The 20645-nt window shown below is 40.5% G+C and overlaps 1 protein-coding gene across 1 annotated transcript in view; it reads right to left on the bottom strand.

The window, feature by feature from the left end:
- DHX35 (DEAH-box helicase 35) overlaps positions 1-20645 on the bottom strand; it is a 73849-nt gene that overhangs the window by 33874 nt on the left and 19330 nt on the right. The window contains exons 5-9 of the mRNA XM_069546975.1: positions 14597-14674; positions 9172-9276; positions 6830-6891; positions 5942-6011; positions 3837-3896 (exon numbers count right to left, since the gene is read on the bottom strand). Of these exons, the coding sequence (XP_069403076.1) occupies positions 3837-3896; positions 5942-6011; positions 6830-6891; positions 9172-9276; positions 14597-14674 (375 nt within the window). The remainder of the gene's footprint in view (positions 1-3836; positions 3897-5941; positions 6012-6829; positions 6892-9171; positions 9277-14596; positions 14675-20645) is intronic.

The following is a 20645-nucleotide window of genomic DNA, read 5'->3' as shown; positions in this document are numbered from 1 at the left end:
CACAGAAAATTAAAGGCTAGAAAGCAAATAAACAAAGTGTCAACTGTGTCTGCATCTTGAGGCAGAATGAAGGACCAGCAGGAGTGAAATGAGTTCAACCCACCAGGAAAAGAGTTGAGAGTCAACTCCGAAAGCCAGGGATCATGCTGACACAGACACACACAAAGTGACTGTGAGGAAGAGGCTTGTTGTGGCATGGGACACAAACAGCGTGGACGTCTGCAGGATCGCTCCCCTGCTCACCCATTTCCTATTCTGCTAGCGGCTCTGGATCTGGCCCACAGGAGTGGACCCCCAGCAGCCACGCCAACACAGCCTGCCCACCTTTGGACCATACAGAATGGTTCCAAGTGGGTACCTGACTACAATGGACCCCAAATTCCTTCTCGAAGAATCTGGAAAGATAAAAATTATTCTCTCTTCAAGCATCTGGACTGTGACCAAAAAACCGTGCAATGGATCAGTGATCATGTTTTCTGCCAGGTGAATGGAAGCCAATAAAAGAAAAAAAATACCATGTGATACAATGGTCAATAAATACTTCATAATTATACTCAGTCACATTCTAATTAAGTGCTGACTTAATTAGGTTGATATTAAGAAACAGCTAAACTAATGAAGGTGGTTGTTTGATCAGCCCCATCCAACTCCACTGGCCTCTGTCTCCCAGTCACAGTCATTGGGTGTCTTCAACTGCAGCTTGGGCCACCCCAGGCCCTGAGCGAAACCAGAGCAGGTGGCATTGATCCCTCCAGGCAGTGGAGTTAGGAATGAGTCTGCTGCCCACAGACTCAATGGCCAGGAGACAAGGGAGGTGTTTCAGCATCCCTGGGCCTCCAGGTGAAAATACCACCTGAGTCACGGCCCCCCATTTACCACTCTCACACACTCCTCCTCTCTCGTCCACTTCAACCCATTCCTTCCTCTTCTTCGCTCTTACTCTCACCTGGGAACTCACATTCCATATCCCACGTGCATCCACACCCACCCAGGTCTCCCCTCGTGTACACACATACACACCCCTCACTGCTCCTCACTCGCCTGGCCAGAAAGGGATGAAGAAATCAATGACCCGGGTCCACGCAAGACTCTGCTGAAAGTTGCTGACATCTGGCAACCCTTGCATCCTAGCACACCCAAGGCTGACACAACTCCTACATTCCACCCTCCCACCTAAAAATATCACTCCCAGGAAGTGCATCACTATCAACTATGGCAGGCAGAATGGAAAGAAGCCATGTTTTTCCATCTCCATGCCACACTAAAGACAATGAAAGGCAACTGTAAGCAATAAATATTACTGATGATTCAAAGACTTGGACATCAAACATTTTACCCACAATAAAAACTATTGGAAACAATTTCAAAAAGGAGGTCGTGGTAAAGATAAGAGGTAAAATGGAGATGCTGTTCTGAACAACTCAGTCATGGAAGAGGTTGACAGGAGATGAGGTTAAAATAACAGTCCATCAGGGATCACAGGCAAAGGGTATAAGAATTCATTAAAGAGGGCAACAGAGAGCTTTAACGCCAATTATGGTGGGGAGACCCAAGACAACAGACTCCTACACTGTGAGAAGGTCCAAGAAGCCTGTCAGGCAGCATACAGACCTCTCTCCCAGCCAGGCTGACTTTTTTCTCCCTCCAAGTTGTTCTGCATCCTGGAAGCCACTCGGAGACCAGGAGCGAGGCCCTTTTCATCTCAGCTGGATTATGGAATTGGCCTCCTGACTGTGATCGCCACATCTGTTAGTGTCTCTTATATAGCACCAGCGTGATCTTTCTAGAACTCAAATATGGGACTTCCCTGGTGGTCCAGTGGTTAAGAATCCACCTTTCAATGCAGGGCACGGGGGTTCAATCCCTCATCTAAGATCCCACTTGCCACAGAGCAACTAAGCCCACACGCTGCAACTACTGAAGTCTGCACGCCTAGAGCCAGCGGCTCACAACGAGAGAAGCCACTGCAGTGAGAAGCCCGCATACCACAACTGAACAGCAGCCGCTGCTACCAGCGTAACTAGAGAAAGCCTGCACGCAGCAACAAAGACGCAGCTCAGCCAAAATAAAACCCCACAAACATGATCAAGTCACTGCCAAGCCTCACACATGCGAGGGCGACTGACCAGATGGAAGGGTGGAGTTCACGTGGCCTGTGGGGTGCCCCCATCATCCGACCCCTACCAGCATCTCCCATTTGAATTTCCCATCGCTTTCCACGCAATCAAAATTCATTCAACCCACAGTCCCTACTCTGTGCCGGACACTGTCTCAGATGAAAGGGATAAAATAGAGTAAGACAGTCAAAGTCCCAGTCTTCACAGTGTTTACATTTTAGTGATGGAAGACATACAATCAACAAACACCCAGATATGCATATGATGTTAGCAAAGGAGAAAGGCTAAACAGAAACGAGGAGGAGAGCGAGAGAATGAAGAGCGACAGGGGCTCAGTTGTAGACAGTGGTCTGGGAAGGCTCTCTGGGTGCTAATACCTGACCGAGACTGGAAGGAGATGAGTACAAGGCCACAAGAACATCCGAAGCAAAAACGGTCTAAAAAGAGGGCTTCCCCACCAAAAGCAGAAGCATGCTTAGACTTATCTGAGGAAAAGCACAGTGAGGCTGGAGTGTAAGGAGCACTGGAGAAACTAAAGGAGACAGTCACAGCAGTGACTGCAGGCAGGGGGACATATCACCCCCAGCAGGTGCTGCAAGCGAGATATGGCTCCCCCCTTACACTTGACTCACAGCCTTTTGAACACATGTTTCAGGCCCCCGTGGTTCTGTGCATGCCTAGGACGCCCTTCCCCACCCCACAAATCTAGCAGACTTGTGCGCATCTTTCCAACCTAGATGGGATGTCTCTCCTCCGTGAAAGCTTCTGGACACCCTCCAGCTGGCACCCCCTCCCTGGCTGTCTCAGCACCTGGAACAAACTGAACGGCAAACACCTATTTATGCGTCTGCTTCCCTGACCAGTCAGCGAGTGTATGAACCGCCTGTAGCCAGCACTGTGCTTCTGTGCTTTGTGTGTATGAGCTGTGTGCGTGCGGCCTGCGTGTGCATACATAGCAAGCGGCCAAAATTATGTGTTGAGCTGAACTGCTGTTTGAACTAAAATATTAGTCATTAAGAGAGAAAAATAAGGGGGAGGGGGTTGGGGGAGGGACAGAGTGGGAGGCTGGGGTTAGCAGATGTTAGCATTCATATATACAATAGATAAACAATAAGGTCCTACTGTTTAACACAGAGAACTATATTCAGAATTCTGTAATAAACCGTATGGAAAGGAATATTTTAAAAAGTGTGTGTGTGTATATATACACACACATGTATAACTGAATCACTTTGCTGTATAAGAGAAATTAACATAACACTGTAAATCAACTTATTTCAACAAAAAAGATTTTTAATAGTGAAAACTAATGTACACTTAGACATAAAAAATTACACTGTGAAAATTACTATATGTACAGGGAAAACTTTAATTGTATCCCCCAAATCTAAATATAAATGCTAAAGTCATAAATTCAAGACGTATAGCCTCCTACTGAAAAGAGTAATAAAAAGAAGCTGCCTGTGTGGGGGAAAATATAGCATGTACAGAAGCAAGACAATAGGTAATTATGAACTCAATTAATTACAGGCTATTTCCACCCACGAGCTGAAAAGGAATTTCCTCCAATGACATGGAATCTAGGACATCAGATGGCCCCATAAGGAACGTAGGCCATCCTGCCGAAGATAAGCTCCAGCTGGAGGCAGCTTCCCAAGGACATGACCAACAATCCCCATGCTGACTGGGGACAGAGGGTGACAGTGGAAACGCTCCTACCTCTGCATCCAAAGTGGCTGAAGCCACAATCAGTCGAAGATCCCCTCGCTTCTTCTGAATCTAAAAAAGAAGGCGTGCGGAAAAACAATGATATCAATGTTATCAATGATAACACCGTGACACAGATGAGACAATCTGATACCTGAAATTTATTACAAAATAATCCAGTGTGTGGAGGGGGATGGGGAGTGGGGAGGAGCTTAAAGATGAAACAAGACTGACCACAAATTGGTAACTGTTAAGTAACAGGTGAAAAGGCAGTTCATTATACTATTCTTTCTAATTGTGTGAGTTATAAAAACTTTCCAAGACAAAAATATTAAAAAAGAAAAAAGAAAGTAGAAAGGAGCTTTAAGACACAAATTTGAATTTACCAAAAGTAAAACCATTTTTCTCCTGACACCTGGGTCTCTGAATAGTCAGACTCTGTGTATATGTACTTGAGTGTATGTACAAGTATGAAAAACCAAACAATAATAACACCAAGACAGAAATATCGATAACTGGAGTGGATTGCCATTTCCTTCTCCAGGGGATCTTCCCAACCCAGGGATTGAGCTCGGGTCTCCCGCACTGTAGACAGACGCTTTACCATCTGAGCCACCAGGGATGTCCCAAAAGATATTAACAGTTATTCAAAGAAAGAGATGAGCAATGGTCATAGGCGAAATGATCAAATAAATTATAGTAAAAAAAAGTGTAACAATGAGATTATTGTTTCATCCATCACACTGGCAAGCATTTATTTTCAGGGCTGGCAAAGATTCTGTGAAATAGGCCCGCTTATTATACCATTCCTCAGAAGGTAATAACAGAGTGGGATAATTCCTCACAAGTATCAGAAAGTTTAAATCTTTGGCCAAGAAATAAATTAATAGTGAAAACAGCAGCAGCAGCAGCAGCAGCTAGCATATAGTAAGCTATGCGCTATGCCCAGGTCTCTGCATACAGTTGTGTGGCACGTGCATTGCACAAAGAAGATAGGGGCCGCTAAAACTCCCCTCACTCAGCTGCAGACATCCTCCCAATGGGAAAGGCACCTCACACTCTATTCATGGCCCTGTGTCAGGCACCATCCTAAACATTTTTATATTATCTAAGTTTCACAACAAATGATGTTATAGAGCAGCTCTAAGAGAATGCTTAAAGGTTCTGCCCACTGCGGTAGCCACTAGCTGCATGTGGCCAGTGAGTCCTTGAAATACAGCCAGTGGGACTAAAGAAATGAATTTTTTATTTTATTCTGTTTCAACTAATTTAAATCTAAAGTGGCTAGTGTCTATCAGATAGGAAAGTAAAGCAGCAAAGAGGAAGAAGAGGTTGGTATCAGCCCCATCTGAGTGATGAGCAAATTCAGCAGAGTCAGAATTGAACCCAGGTAGTCTGACCCGGAATTCAGGCTTTTCATCACCCTGCTCTAGACTCTGGGAATCAGAAATTTCCCCAAAGAAAACAACCAGAAAATATAGGCAGGGAGAAGAGGATGGAAGTAAGGTTGAAACAAACTGGCCATGGGTTATAACTGTTGAAACCAGGTTTTGGGCACATGGGGGTCATTAAACCCTTCTTTCTACTCTGGGATACGCTTGAAATCTATAATAAAAAGCAAAAGACAGAAAAGAAACAGAAATCCAACAGATTTAACTACAAAGGTTCTTCCTGCAACATTATTTAAAATATTTCAAATCTGGAAGCCATATAAATGCCTAGCTGTAATGGAGGTGTCAGATACTTTATGGTAGAGACATGTGACTATATAGCCATTAAAAATGTCTTTAGAGAATATTTAATGACAGAGGAAAATGATCCTTATGCAACACTAAGAGAATTATGCAAGATACAAGTGAGCACAACAACCCAATCCCCACTGGGTCAAAACAGGTGCATAAATACACACATAAACAGACACACAAAGGAGAAAGAGGAGAAGAACACATTCCAAAATTCTAATGGTAGCTGTCTCTGCATGAGTAGGGTGATCGACAATTTTCATTTCTTTCCTCTGTATTTTGTTGAATTTTCTAAACTGCTACAATGACTTTACCGATCAAACAACAAACGCAACAAAAACACAAAACCAGAAGTCTGGCAGTAAAGCTATATACCTTTTTCAGCAGACCAATGGCAATGTCGGTGTACAAGGTCCTCTCATGGGCTTCATCCAGCATGATGGCACTAGAATCAGAGGGACAATCTCAGTGGGCATCAAACCAACCACCACACAAGCCCATCTAGACAGTAAAGGAACTGCTGGGGATTTAGCCCCCATTCAATCATCTTGCAGCAAAAAGTAACACCAAGTACCTCTTTAACAAGGCAGTAACTCTAAAGCTAATAAAAATGGCCCATCAACTTTTCTTGGTAAAGAAAATGCTGTTATTTATTGCTCCTTTTAAAGTTTTACCACCAATGCTGGATCCCAACAGAATCTAATACATGATTTTAAATTTCAATATAACATATAGCCCCATAAAGCACATAAAAATTGAGATAAGGCCCAACCACCCAAAGACTAAAATTCTGCATAAAACAGCATGAAGAGGCATGTGGTCATGGCTATGCCACATGTGTACCAGGGGGTCAAATATGACATCCTTCCCCAGGATACACAGAGCCTGAGTGGGATCATTTTATATGATGAGCGATGGACAGGGACCCACAAGGAGATGGAAAATGTGAATAATTATTTGGGCTCTGCACGTTACATTCAACAATCGCTGCCCAGTTCTGTGCTGTGCCTCTGTAGTCACCCTCCAGCAAGATAAAAACAAGTCAACAGGTCGTTCAAATAATGACAAGGATTTTAATGAGCCCAGTTTTGACTCCATATATTCTGAAAAGAGCATCAAAAGGTCACAACAGCCAAAGGAAGGAGAGAAGCTTTGGGAAAGCTGAGTGTGGTCATGAATCCCAGCTATTAAAACAACTTCTCCTCAATCTACTCGTGTATTTTTGAAACTGTAGGAAACTTATCACAGGAAAAATATACTTACCTGTATTTTGTTAATAATGGATCAACCATCATTTCCCTGACCAGCATTCCATCAGTCAGAAACTAAAACACAGAAACACAAAGGTTTAGAAATGATTCATTTACACTGTAGATTCATGACTTTCCTTCAAAGAGTTCAAGTCCAACAAAACACATTCAACCTCATCACCAGTGTGTGTATAAGACAATTCCCACTAAGGACTGGGAGAAAACACCCCCAAATTTTGGTTATCAAGCAATGGAATGGTTTCCAAACAAGATATTGAACACAGGACCCTCAGTAAGAGCTGGCAACTCTATTAGCAAATTTTACCTGCATTTGCTCTGAGTTTTGACTAAGCCCCATTTCCTCTGAGCCTGGACCATGGGTACTGTTATGAACAGACAGTGCAAACCTGGGTCTGCCCAGGGGGATGCCACTGAGTCAGAGATCATGCTTCCTACAATGTCCCAAGGACCATAGACTTGCAGCTCTTGAGGTTATTAACCTCAAATTCAATTGATATTATTTTAGGAAGGCTGACTGCGGTTGTGGTTAGGAACACAAGCTATCACATCCAGCAGCTGGGTCAGATCTCTGCTCTTCTTCTTATTAGCTGTGTACACCCTGGGCAAGTTACTTACCCTCTCTGAGCCCAACTCTTCATTTGTAAAATGGAGAAAATAAAAGTATCTGTCTCACAGGATTACTGTGAGAATTGAGTGAGAGAGTACAGTGCACGTGTACAGGGCTTAGCAAGGGCCCCAGCACACAGAGAGAGCTCAAGAATGTCAGTTATTAATATTACCGTTAAGGATGAAGGAGTGTTCATGAATATGCTTTAGAAAAACGCAGTTAACAACTAGATGCTGTTATTCTTACCCCAAAACAAGTCAGTCTTTAACAAAGCTAAACATTTCCCTCACAGGCTCTATCTTAGTACTTTTCCTTTTAGTTTCGTTTTTTAAAGCCTATTTTTCTTGGACCTGATGCGAGCCACCACACATACACGCAGGAGAAGTGAGAAGGTGCCACCAGGCGACAGCTCATCAGTCGGGGACTGAGCGCCTGGAAACCTACCAAATGGAACACGACACTTTTCATAAAAGACTCTCTCGAAAGAGTCATTTGATCATGTAATTCACTAAAAGCTTTCCAAAAATTAGCTAGTGTCGAAGTATTTGGTGGTACAGAAGAATAAATCCCTTACCTAGCAAAATGAATGTCAAAAGTAAGAAAATACAGACATTTAGAAAACAAGGTCCACATTTTTACAAATTACTGCATTTAGACCATCTATTTTCAGTTCCTCTGCAGCAACCTGAGAGGCAACTGAGATTCTAATAACCAATGTTTATTTCATCAAACCATTTTCTTCTTTTTTAATAAGTTTTTTATTATTGAAGTATAGCTGATGTACAATATTATGTAAGTCACAGGTGTACAATATAGTGATTCACAAGTTTTAAAGGTTATGCTCCAATTATAGGTATTATAAAATACTGGCCACAGTCCCCATTTCGTACAATGTATCCTTGTAGCTTATTTTCTACATTGTAGTGTGTAGCCCTCTCCTACCCCTGTATTACCCCTCCCTCTTTCCTCTCTCCACTGGTAACCACGAATTTGTTCTCCGTATCTGTGAGTCTGCTTCTTTTTTGCTGTATTCACTAGCTTGTTGTATTTTTTCAGATTCCACACATAGGTGATATTATATAGTATTTGTTTTTCCCCATCAAAGCGTTTTCATTCATTGTTTCCAGCACTATCTGAGGAGACTCTGATTCGCACAGTGGTAGGCAATAGACACTGCTGAGCTGACTGTACCCTGATTCTACGATGCTAATTATTTTAATAGTAGCAACGAGGTCAAAGAACACACATAAAATCCTTTATCATGTGAAAACAGCCTAATTAGCACAAATAACATTTGTGAATTCTACACTTTATCAATTTACACTATTTGTCCCTGTTTTTAAGTCTTTTATAGGTAAGTTTCTATATTTAGACAGCTACGTGGATTGGTGGGGAAAAACAATAAGACACACTGGCTTTGAGCTCTGGTTCTGCCACCAATGGGCATGACGTCAGGCAGGCCATTCAACCTCCCAGGCCCTCAGCCTCTTCACCTGAAGAAGCAAGGGCGTAACTCTACTTCCAAAGTCCTTTCTGGGCTAAGACGTGAGGACACAGCAAGAGCTCTGCACCTCCCAACACACTGATCTCCCTGAGGGCCAGGATGCTCCCATACATTTTCTGCTACGGCATTAGAAGCTTAGTCAGCAGCAATGGCTGCGAGTTTTTACCTCCCCCCACATAATCTTCCTCCTTATTTACAGAAGGAAAGCAGTTGTGAGCCTCACCTTAATTCTCGTGGCCAGCGGGCTGGTGCAGTCATCAAAGCGGATACAGTAGCCCACCTCATGGCCCAGCACCGCTCCCCTCTCCTCAGCCACTCTTCCTGCAACCTTTGGGAAGAAAGATCATGCTGAAAACAGAGACACAGAAATTACTGCCCAGAGCACATACTATGGAAAATCTAAAGGTCACTTAGTTTTTAAACACTATGCTGAACACAGTGGAAAATGAAAGGAGAAGGGGCAGGTTAGCAGAGAACTAGCGTGATAATCTTTACAATGATCAACTTTACATTGACTTGAGGCAACTTATAAGAACAGTAAGTATGGAATAAAAATAGAATCATGTAAAAAGGTTACAGATCAGGATCAAAGAAATTATAGATAAAATTCAAAAGGTCAAAGCCAATGAGAAAAATTTTAAAACACAGATATGCCAAAGTTATTTGAGCCACAAATTCAGCTCTAGATTTCCTGATAGCTGAAGCAAAAAGGGAAAAAGTAGAAATTTCAAGATTCATCCTTTTCCTAAAGCTTTCTTTAGCATACCAACTAGGGACAAATTTCCACGTCTTCATGCCTTGAAATAAAACAACTTCCACTGGACCACGAAGGCAAAAGAACAAGAATGGCCAAATTCAACACTTGGTCACCTTCATTTTCTCTTTGGAAACAAAAGAATAACATTTTCAGAACAAGACATTCTAAAATGATTTGTAACAATGTCCCAGCTACCAAAACTACTAAAAGGGGAAATAAAGCCAAGAATGCAGGTTAAAAAATTGTTACATGGAAGATGAGATGAGAAAATTAATGAAGGTGCCAAGTTAACATAATAAAAAAAATAAATAACATATTACGAAGACCATTTTTTACCTACCAATATATGACAAATGAAAGGTGAGGGTAGGGAAAATAAAACAAAACAAAGGTGAGGGTAAGAAAGATTAAAAAAAGAATCCAGCTGTAAGATCTACCACTCCAGAAGGCCATTCATAGGCTATTAACTTAATAACAGAAAATATCTGGGGACTTCCCTGGCAGTCCAGTGGTTAGGACTCCAAGCTTCCAATGCAAGAGGTGTGGGTATGACCCCTTGTTGGGGAACTAGGATTCCACATGGCATGTGATGCAACCAAATTAAAAAAAGAATGAATAAATAAAATAATTGCTGAATACTTAAAAAAAATAAATTTTAAAAACTATCTGATAAAATGAATAAACATAAACGTAGAAGAGCAATAACACTTAGAACTTAGTTTACCTTGAAAGAAAATATAGGGTTTAATGCTCATTATGTAAACTATCTAACTGAAAAAGACCCAAAGGGAAGCAAAATTATAGCACCTTCCCGGGGACTTGGCCTACCAACCAACCCCCAGGCACCTCATCTCCTCCTTTCACAGGTCCTGAGTTTGGATCATAAGCTGATACAGGGCGTGTCTGAGGCAGAGCTTTCAGCATCAGCCATCGGACTGCAGCAGCCCCAGGTCCAGGAGTCCAGAGGCTCCCTGCACCCAGTGCTGCAAGCCAACCACACTGGGCGTTATCTGACCATCAGTGTTTAAGAAACTGAAGAACAGATGAGGATCAGAAAGTGGCTCTGCCCAGTGACTTGAAATTACAGATCTCAGAGGCCAAGACAGAATCTGTCATCAAGCAGCTGGTGTGCACTACGGAATCTTTCAAAACATCTTATGAAACTAGAAATTCATCCTACACTGCTCTACCTCTGGAGGTTTCAGCTCCCGATAACCAGTATTTCACCAGGACAGTTTTGTGATTGTTATTGTTTCAATTCCAACCCTACAGATCATTAAACTGTAAATCTTAAAAACTGGCACAGAGAGTGTGTGCATACAGATACTAGAGTTTATGGGGAAAACCAGCTTGTAAGAGTGAGCATAAGGGAACCAACCTCTCCATAAAAATGTGATCATTTTATGAAGCCAAACATTTATTCATTATCTGTATACATCTGCTATAAAATGGATTTTACTTTCAAGTTCCTTTTTAGAAATTTTCTGTATGCTCACACCACTGGACATGTGAAAAGCCATATTCTATGGGCTCTTTTAGGGATTTTTTTTTTTTTTTACCTCTACTGTATAAGTTCTATTCCCAATAAGCTCATCAATTAATATTACGTTTTTGATAGAAACAAACAGATATAGAAAAAAAGAGGTCAAAAGAAAACCAGGGACACTTTCCTGGCAATTCAGTGGTTAAGACTTCGGATTCCAATGCAGGGAATGTGGGTTCAATCCCTAGTCCGAAAGCTAAGATCTCACACGCCTCTCAGCCAAAAACCCAGAACACAGAACAGAAGCAATACTATAACAAATTCAATAAAGACTTGTAAAAAAGAAAAGAAAGACCAAACACCAATGACTGAGCACCTCCTAAGGTGCTGTGCTCCAAGCTTTCACAAAATGTATCTTATTAAACATGCACACAGTCCATTGGGTGGGCCAGAGACCCTCATTTTTTTTATAAAGCAAGAAACTGAAAAAATACAAGCTTAGCACTTGTCCCAAATCACAGGCCCAGGCAGGGCCTGGTCATGAAGTCAAACCCAGACCAGGAGTCCAGTGAGATGCTCAATAAGGAGCTGCCTCTCACTGAGATCAGGCAGTGGCCTGTGCCATCTGCTCTTCGGCTCTGACATCGTTTTCAGATTTTAGTCTGCACACAAAGTACTTGTGGAGATGGAGCATTTCAAACTTGACAGCTCTATTAATACTACTAGGCTAATTTATATACTCTTTGTCCTTTAAGAGAAAGCATGTGGTTTCATGGAAATTATCCATGGCTACAGATTTGGAGGAAAAATGCAAATTGATTAAGAGCTAGGATTCCAAACCACAAACAGAAAAAATTGCTTGAATGTTTTAAGTAAGTGAATCATCTTTCATGACATCAAAGGTTAAATCTAACGCTGCAGTCAAGTTGTCAAACCACTACTTCAATTTTTATATACACAGAAGAACTTGGAAAATGTTCATCAATGATGTCTAACTAGAAGACAAGTAGAAAGTGAACTTTGGGGGGGAAAATAATGAAGCAATTAAAACTTAATACAGAGGAAAAATAACTCAAGGAGAGAATTAACTTCTTGTCCAGGTAGAGATGTCAAAATAAAGGCGTTCTGGGGACTTCCCTGGTGACACGGTGGATAGGAATCCAACTGCCAATGCGGGGATCGACATGGGATCGATCCCTGGTCTAGGAAAATGCCACGGGCCACAAAGGAAATTAGCCCTGGAGCCACAACTACTGAGCCTGTGTGCTGCAACTACTGAAGCCCACACACCCTGGACCCCATGCTCAGCAACAGGCATGGCAACTTCAATGACAAGCTCATGCACTGCAGCAGAGAGTGGCCCCCACTTGTCACAACCAGAGAAAAGCCCGCACAGCAACAAAGACCCAGGGCAGCCAGAAATAAATATTCAAATTTAAAAGAAAAAATAAATTATAAAAGTATTACCCAGAGAGACAGAATTCAGCCAAAGAAATCCAGTTTCAAAGAAATCACAAGCTTAAGCTAAAACAGCTTAAAGACAAGACAAAGTCACAGCAGAGTCAAGGAGAAACGAGGTCTCAAGTGGACAGGTCAGAAAAATCAACCTGTGGACATCTTCCAGATCTCATAGCCCAGACCTGAAAGAAACTACAGAGAGGCTTTTCCCAAACGTGAAGACAAACCCCCTAATTTACACAATGCTACAAATGTCAGTTACAAACCTAAAGGAGCTTCTCTAGCATCAGGGCAGTACCAACAACACAAAGCAAATCTGAATCACCCACACTAGAGAGACACTAAAATACTGCTCTACTCTCACTGAGGGAATAAACAGGTACTCAGTGGGGACAGAGCCAAAAATTGCAGGAAAAAAGATTTACAGAAATGTGTCAGACTGTTAATTAATAAAAATACTATGTTATTTTCTGGGTTTTTTTTAAATGTTGGTGGTACTATAGGGGTTTTTCTTTTTATATTATCAGTTTTTAAAATTTGTAATAAATTGTAATATCACCTCCCATTTAAAATATTCACTTCTCTAGTAGAGGAAAAACAAAATGCATTCAAAGAATTGACGGTGAGATCCAAGTAGAGATGCAAAGAAAACAAAATCAAATGAATCTGACTAAAAACAATCCTGAACACTGTGGACAGGCTTGAAGAAATATCACAAAAGAAACTGGAAAGGCGATAATCCCAGAGATAGAGATAAATACTAAAAAGACACAAAGGCAATCTAATATATACTTAATTGGTGCTCTTAGAAAAGAGCAAAAAAATAAATGGAACAGAAAAGTATGCCAAGATATAATGGAAGAAAACCTGCCCTGATATAGAGATTTAACATGAAGATTAAAAGTTCTTCCACATTTAAGAAAAAATGAGAACCATCAGCATCAAGACATATCCCAATGAAACAGCAGTACTACAAGCATTCAAGCGGAAAAAGTAAGCCTGGAAGGTGAGGGGGGCTCTGCTGGACCTCAGACTATTTCTATACAGCAATGCTCTAGGCCAAAAGGCAGTGTCTACAGGGCTCTTACAGAGTGCAAATCAAGAATTTTATATCAACAAAGACCACAATCAGACATTCTCAGGCATATACAATTCAGCCAATCAAGAAGTAAAGTGGAAAAAAAAAAAAGTGAAATGAGCAATTCAAGGTTGGCAAAACCATGGAAAATAATTAGCAATTATTAAACTAGAATTAAAGTTAAATGCCTGTGGGAGTTATGATTATAGAAAAGAACATGTACTTATAATCTTGAAATAAAAATTATAGTTCAGAATTTATCACAAATGGAGGAAAGAAAGGTGGAAAGAATAAGCGTGCTAATTCACTCTTATAATAGGCAACTACCTATAACATAGTTCCAAAAATAAGTAACCTTCTAAAGTTTCTGTAATCCTTTTTCTTTGCTTTCAAGCTTTAATAAATTCTCTTGTGCTGAACAAATACTTACCCAAAGTTCAGTACTCCAAAGTTCCTATTTCAATGCAGTTTCTTCTTTTGTTAAATTCAGCAAAAACAAATATATGGCTAACAAGCACATTTTTACAAAATTATTTCTATCCATCTAGTCAACTATTTATCTAAACAGAAAATGAAGTTTAAAATGATGTTCCCAAATATTCACACTGTGTTTGCTATGTGGTGAGATTTGGGGGTTTTTTTCCCTAACTACTTTTTCTGTTTGACTTTAGTACTTTATTATTACATAAAAATTCATAATGTACAGGTATCAATTTTACAAAAATAATCAGACCATAGTTCTTTTTAAGCTGAAGAATTAAATTCTTGAGGAGCAGTGTCATATTCATCTGGAACTTGTAGGAAAGAAGAAAAAAATAAGTCACTAAAATAGAAGACACAGGCAGAGTCTTTCCAGCAAAAAGGAAACTCACTGTAACAGCAGCCACTCTTCGGGGCTGGGTGACTCCCACCACTCTTCCTTCGGCTGTCCAGCCAGCTTCTGCCAGGTACTGCAATTAAAACCATGTTTCAGCACACACCTGATACCACTTCACCAGAAATAATCTACTCCAGGATGACCCTGGGTTAAAATTACTGAGAAAGGAAACAGCAGATGGTTCTTGTTTCAGCAGATATTTTAAAAATTATTTTGCAAATGAGGGATCTGAGGTTTGGAAATGTGAGGTCATTTGCCTTAAGTTCCTAGCACATGCATAATAAATTCAACATTCTAACTCCCTCGTCTTATAAAATGCCCCCATTCTTCAGCTGCCTCAAGGAATAAAAGAACTATCCATGGGTCCCTCAAAACACTGCTAAATCTGTAGAACAAAGAATTTTAAAGTGCATACATAGTTCAATGAATATCAACTATACAAAACATTTTTAACCAGAGTAAATAAAAATAATTACGATTTTTAAAAAGACCAATATAACATATATCATTGCAAAAAATTGGATTTTAAATGAATGCAAGCATTCCATTAGATATTAGTATACATTAAATTTGATTATCTAATTTATGTATTTATTTGCCACATACACTTATTTTTTTAATTATTTGATTATATGCATTTTTTAAATCCAAAATGGGTTAACCGTGGTTAGCACAGGTACATGTTTTTCTAATGTCTAAATTGTTTTACAATAAATACACATATTACTTCTATAACAGAAACAAAAAGATTAAAAATACTGTTACATGTATCTGCTTATTTATTCAAAAGACTAATAAAGGAAGGGCAAACTAGAAATGAAAGAGAATGGTCTTCCAAGGAGGGTTGGTAGGAAAGGGGTGGAGAAAGGGAGAAGCTGAAACGGGAGCAGAGACAAAGAACGGCAATGCTCTGAGATGGCCTTTGTGTGCAGCTCTGACTCTCAGAACTACAGTCACGCTGCATGTACTCTTCAAATACCCAAACAAATAGACGAGAAAAGCAACCAGGATGTCGAGGGAAGCCAAAAAGAAATGCAAACACTAACAAATGACCCCATCTGTATTACAAATGAATAACTGACCACCCTGAAGAGGGTGGAGAAGAAAATCAACCCAGGATATTGGAAAACAGAATCTTGACTGAAAGTCAAAGACAAAAAGAACAGTACCTCAATGCTATAATCTAGTTAGTAAATGTTAGGGCTATGGGCTAGCAATTCTGGAGCTATTTTATGTGTTCACTACAGTTTGGCCACCTGATGCACACAACTGACTCGATGGAAAAGACCCTAATGCTGGGTAAGATTGAAGGCAGAAGGAGAAGGGGACGACAGAGGATGAGATGGTTGGATGGCATCACTGACTCGACAGACATGAGTTTGAGCAAGCTCCGGGAGTTGGTGATGCACAGGGAAGCTTGGCGTGCTGCAGTCCATATGGTTGCAAAGAGTCAGACATGACTGAGCTATTGGACTGAACTGAGAGTTTAACAAATAAATAAATACACTGCAGACAATGAGAATGGAGTTTCTCACTATGGAAGAAGAGTTACAGATAAGGAAGGGCTAGAATGAGTCCTATGCCGTTGGATTGGAATCCATGAAGTATCAGCATAAATTTGTGATTTTTAACATATACACAGATAGGCACAGACATAGAATAAGTGTTTTTATGTAGGAATTTAATATTTCCCTGATAGCTCAGTTGGCAAAGAATCTGCCTGCAATGCAGGATCTTCCTGACCCAGATGGTAAAGAATCCACCTGCAATGCAGGAGACCTTAGTTCAATTCCTGGGTTGGGAAGATCCCCTGGAGAAGGGAAAGGTTACCCACTCCAGTATTCTGGCCTAAGAATTCCATGGACTGTATAGTCCATGGAGTCACAAAGAGGAGGACACAACTGAATGACTTGCACTTTCACTTCACCTTAATAAGTATATTATATATATGTAAAATATATATTATATATATATATACATAATACATGTACATAATTAAGGAAGGCCTAAGTCTGCCCACTGAGTCTGCCCACTGAGACTTATAGCAAAGACACCTCCATAATAGTGAGCACTCTAGCACCAAAATATTGATTTTTAAACAGCGTTTCCCAATAAGAGGAACCAGGGCTCCTTGGAGAGGTGGCTGACCCCAAGGTTAGTGCAGGAAAAATAAAAGATGAACATGAAACCGTTTCTGTTACTAGAAAATAAGGAAGTGTTCAAAAATGAATGGAGTCTTTTAGAAAGAACACAAGAGCCAAATGCAAGGAGCTCCTAATGACCAAAGCTGGACCATTCCGACCAACACAATAAATAATTATAGCATTGGGTTTTAACCAATACAACAAAATAAATCACCATGAGTTCATACTGATATACAAAAATAACTGGATAAATAAATAAATGAAAGAGAAAGGACAGTTCTTCCTTACAGGAGATTTCACTTAATAAAGGCAGAAGGGAAAAGGAACAAAGTCATCATTAAGCAAACACCTGAATAACTGCTGCAGACGAGATCCACTGAGGGATGCTGAAACTAGGAGGTGGCAGTTTGAAAGGAGGTGAATATCTGCAGTTTAAAAATATCTCCTCCAAGATATCTACAACTACAAAGAGAAAAACTTTATAGGTGAAACTTGGGACCTTAACAAAATGATCAAATTAACCTCATCAGAGATGAGACTTTTTAACATTTCAGCCCTCCTGACACAAGGCACTAGTAAGGACACATCATTTCTATGGGATTCTTGCCAAAAAGGCAAGCTCTTTCTCATCATGAGAAAACATCACATAAACCCAGACTGAGGAACACTCTATAAAATAAACGCCCAGTACTCTTCAAAAATGTCACGATCATAAAAGATGAAGACAGACTGGGGAACTCTCACAGACTGCAGGAGACCAGGCAGAAATAACAACTAAATCCAGTGCAAGAATCTGGATCTTCTGAGAAAGAATACTGGTGGGAAATTTGATGACATTTAAGTAAGATCTACAGTCTAGCTACTGGTATTATTAATGTTCTACTTCTGATTACTGTACCATGTATGGGAAGTGATGTAAGGGGGGTAAGGGAATTTTGCATTACTTTTGCAACTTTCCTATTGGTCAAAAATTAGCTAAAAATAATAATTTTAAAATGACTATAAGGAACAAATTGTTTTAGATAATGTAGGGTTTTTGCCATAAAAACTGTGAGGGTTCTCTCTCTTGCATTGAATGCAAAATACTACCAATCAACCCAATCAACACAAATGCAGAAAGACAACTATAAGAATAATGGCTAAGACTCACCAAGCACATCATGAAGTGTCAGGAACTGTCTGGCATGCATAAACCAGTTTAATCCTCACAATAAATCCAAGTCCGAAGGTACCAGCATCATCAACAATTTAGAGATGAGGAAACAAAGAGGTCATAGGACTTGTCCAAGGACACAGATAAAAATCTAAGAGTTGGGATTCAAGCTCAACAACCAAAGCCACATAGTTCAGTTCAGTTGCTCAGTCATGTTCGACTCTTTGCAACCCCATGAATTGCAGCAAGCCAGGCCTCCCTGTCCGTCACCAACTCCCGGAGTTTACCCAAACTCATGTCCATCAAGTCAGTCGGTGATGCCATCCAGCCATCTCATCCTCTGTCGTCCCCTTTTCCTCCTGCCCTCAGTCCCTCCCAGCATCAGGGTCTTTTCCAATGAGTCAACTCTTCATATGAGGTGGCCAAAGTATTGGAGTTTCAGCTTCAACATCAGTCCTTCCAACGAACACCCAGGACTGATCTCCTTTACGACGGACTGGTTGGATCTCCTTGCAGTCCAAGCGACTCTCAAGAGTCTTCTCCAACACCACAGTTCAAAAACATCAATTCTTCAGTGCTTAAACCACATAACCAGGACACAATTCTACCATCCAAAATAAAACACACTCATTTGCAGTCAATCTCTTAGTAGTAGTGTTAAGACAAAGAAAAACTAAGTCTATGATAACAAACCTCACCATGAAGCCAATCTCTCAATATACCTGAGATTCAGACTTCTGCTTGCTTATGGTTGCTGACAGGCGGAAATATAAAGATGCTGCAAATGTAGGTATAGTGGGGATATCAAAAGGCAGTGGATCTCAGTTCTCTCTGCTCTTTTTAAGGGTCATCAAATCTGGTCTTCTTGTTGAACAGTGGGATTAGGAAGAACTCTACTGAAAACTTTAATAAAAATTATAGCAAAAACTTGCTTTCACAGTCCACTGTTTTGACAGAGCTCTAGGAAAAAAATATCATCTAGCTTCCACATACAGTTTGTGAAATTTCAAAACTGGTACAGGGTGCTAGGGCATGCTGTACTTTTCCAGGGAAAGATATTACATAAATCTAGCAAAATAGTTTGTTGACAAAAACTTGCTTCATATTCTTGCCATGACCTTCAGTTCCTCAGTCCTTCCAATTTTCCTGTGCTGTAACTCATATTTAGCTCCACAAGAAGGTGGAAACTGTGACTGTCTCAGAGAAGTGGAACTGAGTACTAAGGAAAAAGAGGATAATCCACGGCAAGGAGAGCAGGTATTTGGGCCAGTAACATAATTAATCACAACCCTCTAGTCATCTTCACCAGCAAAGTTTAGAAAATTCACTTTTTACCATTTATTCCTTTGTATTTTTTTTGCATTTTATACCATGAATGGATTCCCTATTCAGAAAATACAATGCTTATTTTAAAAATACAACTCCTAGAATTTCTCTGGCGGTACAGTAGTTGAGACTTTGCCTTCCCGTGGAGCGGGTGCAGGTTCGATCCCTGGTCAGGAAGCTCAGATCCCACATGACTCACGGCCAAAAAAACCAAAACATAAAACAGAAGCAATACTGCAACAAACTCAATCAAGACTTTAAAACTGGTCCACATTAAAAAAATTCCTCAAACAATACAGGTCCTTAAAAACAATTAAATTCAAATGCATATGCCCTTTGACCCAGCAACATATAACTACTATATTTATTCTATGAGTATACCCGTATGTGTATTAACTGCGATGGGTGCCAACTGACTCACAGCATCATTGTGAGAACACAAAACTGGAAACAACCTAAATGTCTACGGACTGGAATTGGGAAAATTAATGATGTAGAATCTATGTAACTAGAAAAAGGATGATACACTAAGTGGAAAATAAAAACAAGATGCATAAAACATGTATAGATACTACCACTTGAATTTTCAAAAGGGGAAGAATATATATATACATATTTCCCTGTAAAAATTATCTTTCTATGTAAAACCAAAAAAAAAAAAATCTCTATCCAAGAAACCTATAGCATCAATTATATCTGCATAAAAGAAGTATCAGAAGACAGGGCAGGGAGGTGGGAGGGAGGGGACATACATATATCTATGGCTGATCCATGTAGCTACATGGCAGAAACCAACACAATATTGTAAAGCAATTATCCTCCAATTACAAATAATTTTTAAGTGTTAAAAAAAAGAAGATAGGGAAATCTTTCTCTTTTTATATCCTTTTGTGTCTTTTGAATTTTAAACCCATGTGAACCTATTAAATATTCCCCCAAAATTAAAAATACTAAAATAACACTTAAAAAAGAAACTCCCTCTGTTTGCTGCCACACTGCCAGGCTGGACCCTCACACCCCACTTCTTTCTCTCCTTCAGAACATTCTTTCCCTGGACTCAGCCCCTCAGCAGGTGCGCTCTGCTCCCTGGCAGCTAAGCCTTGCTGGAGGCAACGACCAGATCGCTGTACTGTACTGTATCACTGATCCAGATATCTGCTACCCACCCCTGTGGGAGGACCACACGCACTGCCACCCTACTGCTATCAGACCTGGCCACGCCATTGGCTTTGGCTGATGAATGTGACAAGTGTCACTTCCGGTCCGCAGTCTTAAGCGCCAGCTCATGACCCTGTCATCTACTACAAGATCCACAAGTCCCAGACAGGAGCTGCGCCGTCATCCTGGGTCCCAGTGACCATGTGGGAGCAACCCATACCTTGGGTCATCAACCCCAAAAGACCACACAGTATGAGGAAGAA

Source organism: Ovis canadensis, chromosome 13 (genome assembly GCF_042477335.2).
Source record: "Ovis canadensis isolate MfBH-ARS-UI-01 breed Bighorn chromosome 13, ARS-UI_OviCan_v2, whole genome shotgun sequence".
Taxonomy (NCBI): domain Eukaryota; kingdom Metazoa; phylum Chordata; class Mammalia; order Artiodactyla; family Bovidae; genus Ovis; species Ovis canadensis.
Note: the sequence above shows the minus strand (reverse complement) of the source record. Positions and strands in the feature narration are given on the sequence as shown.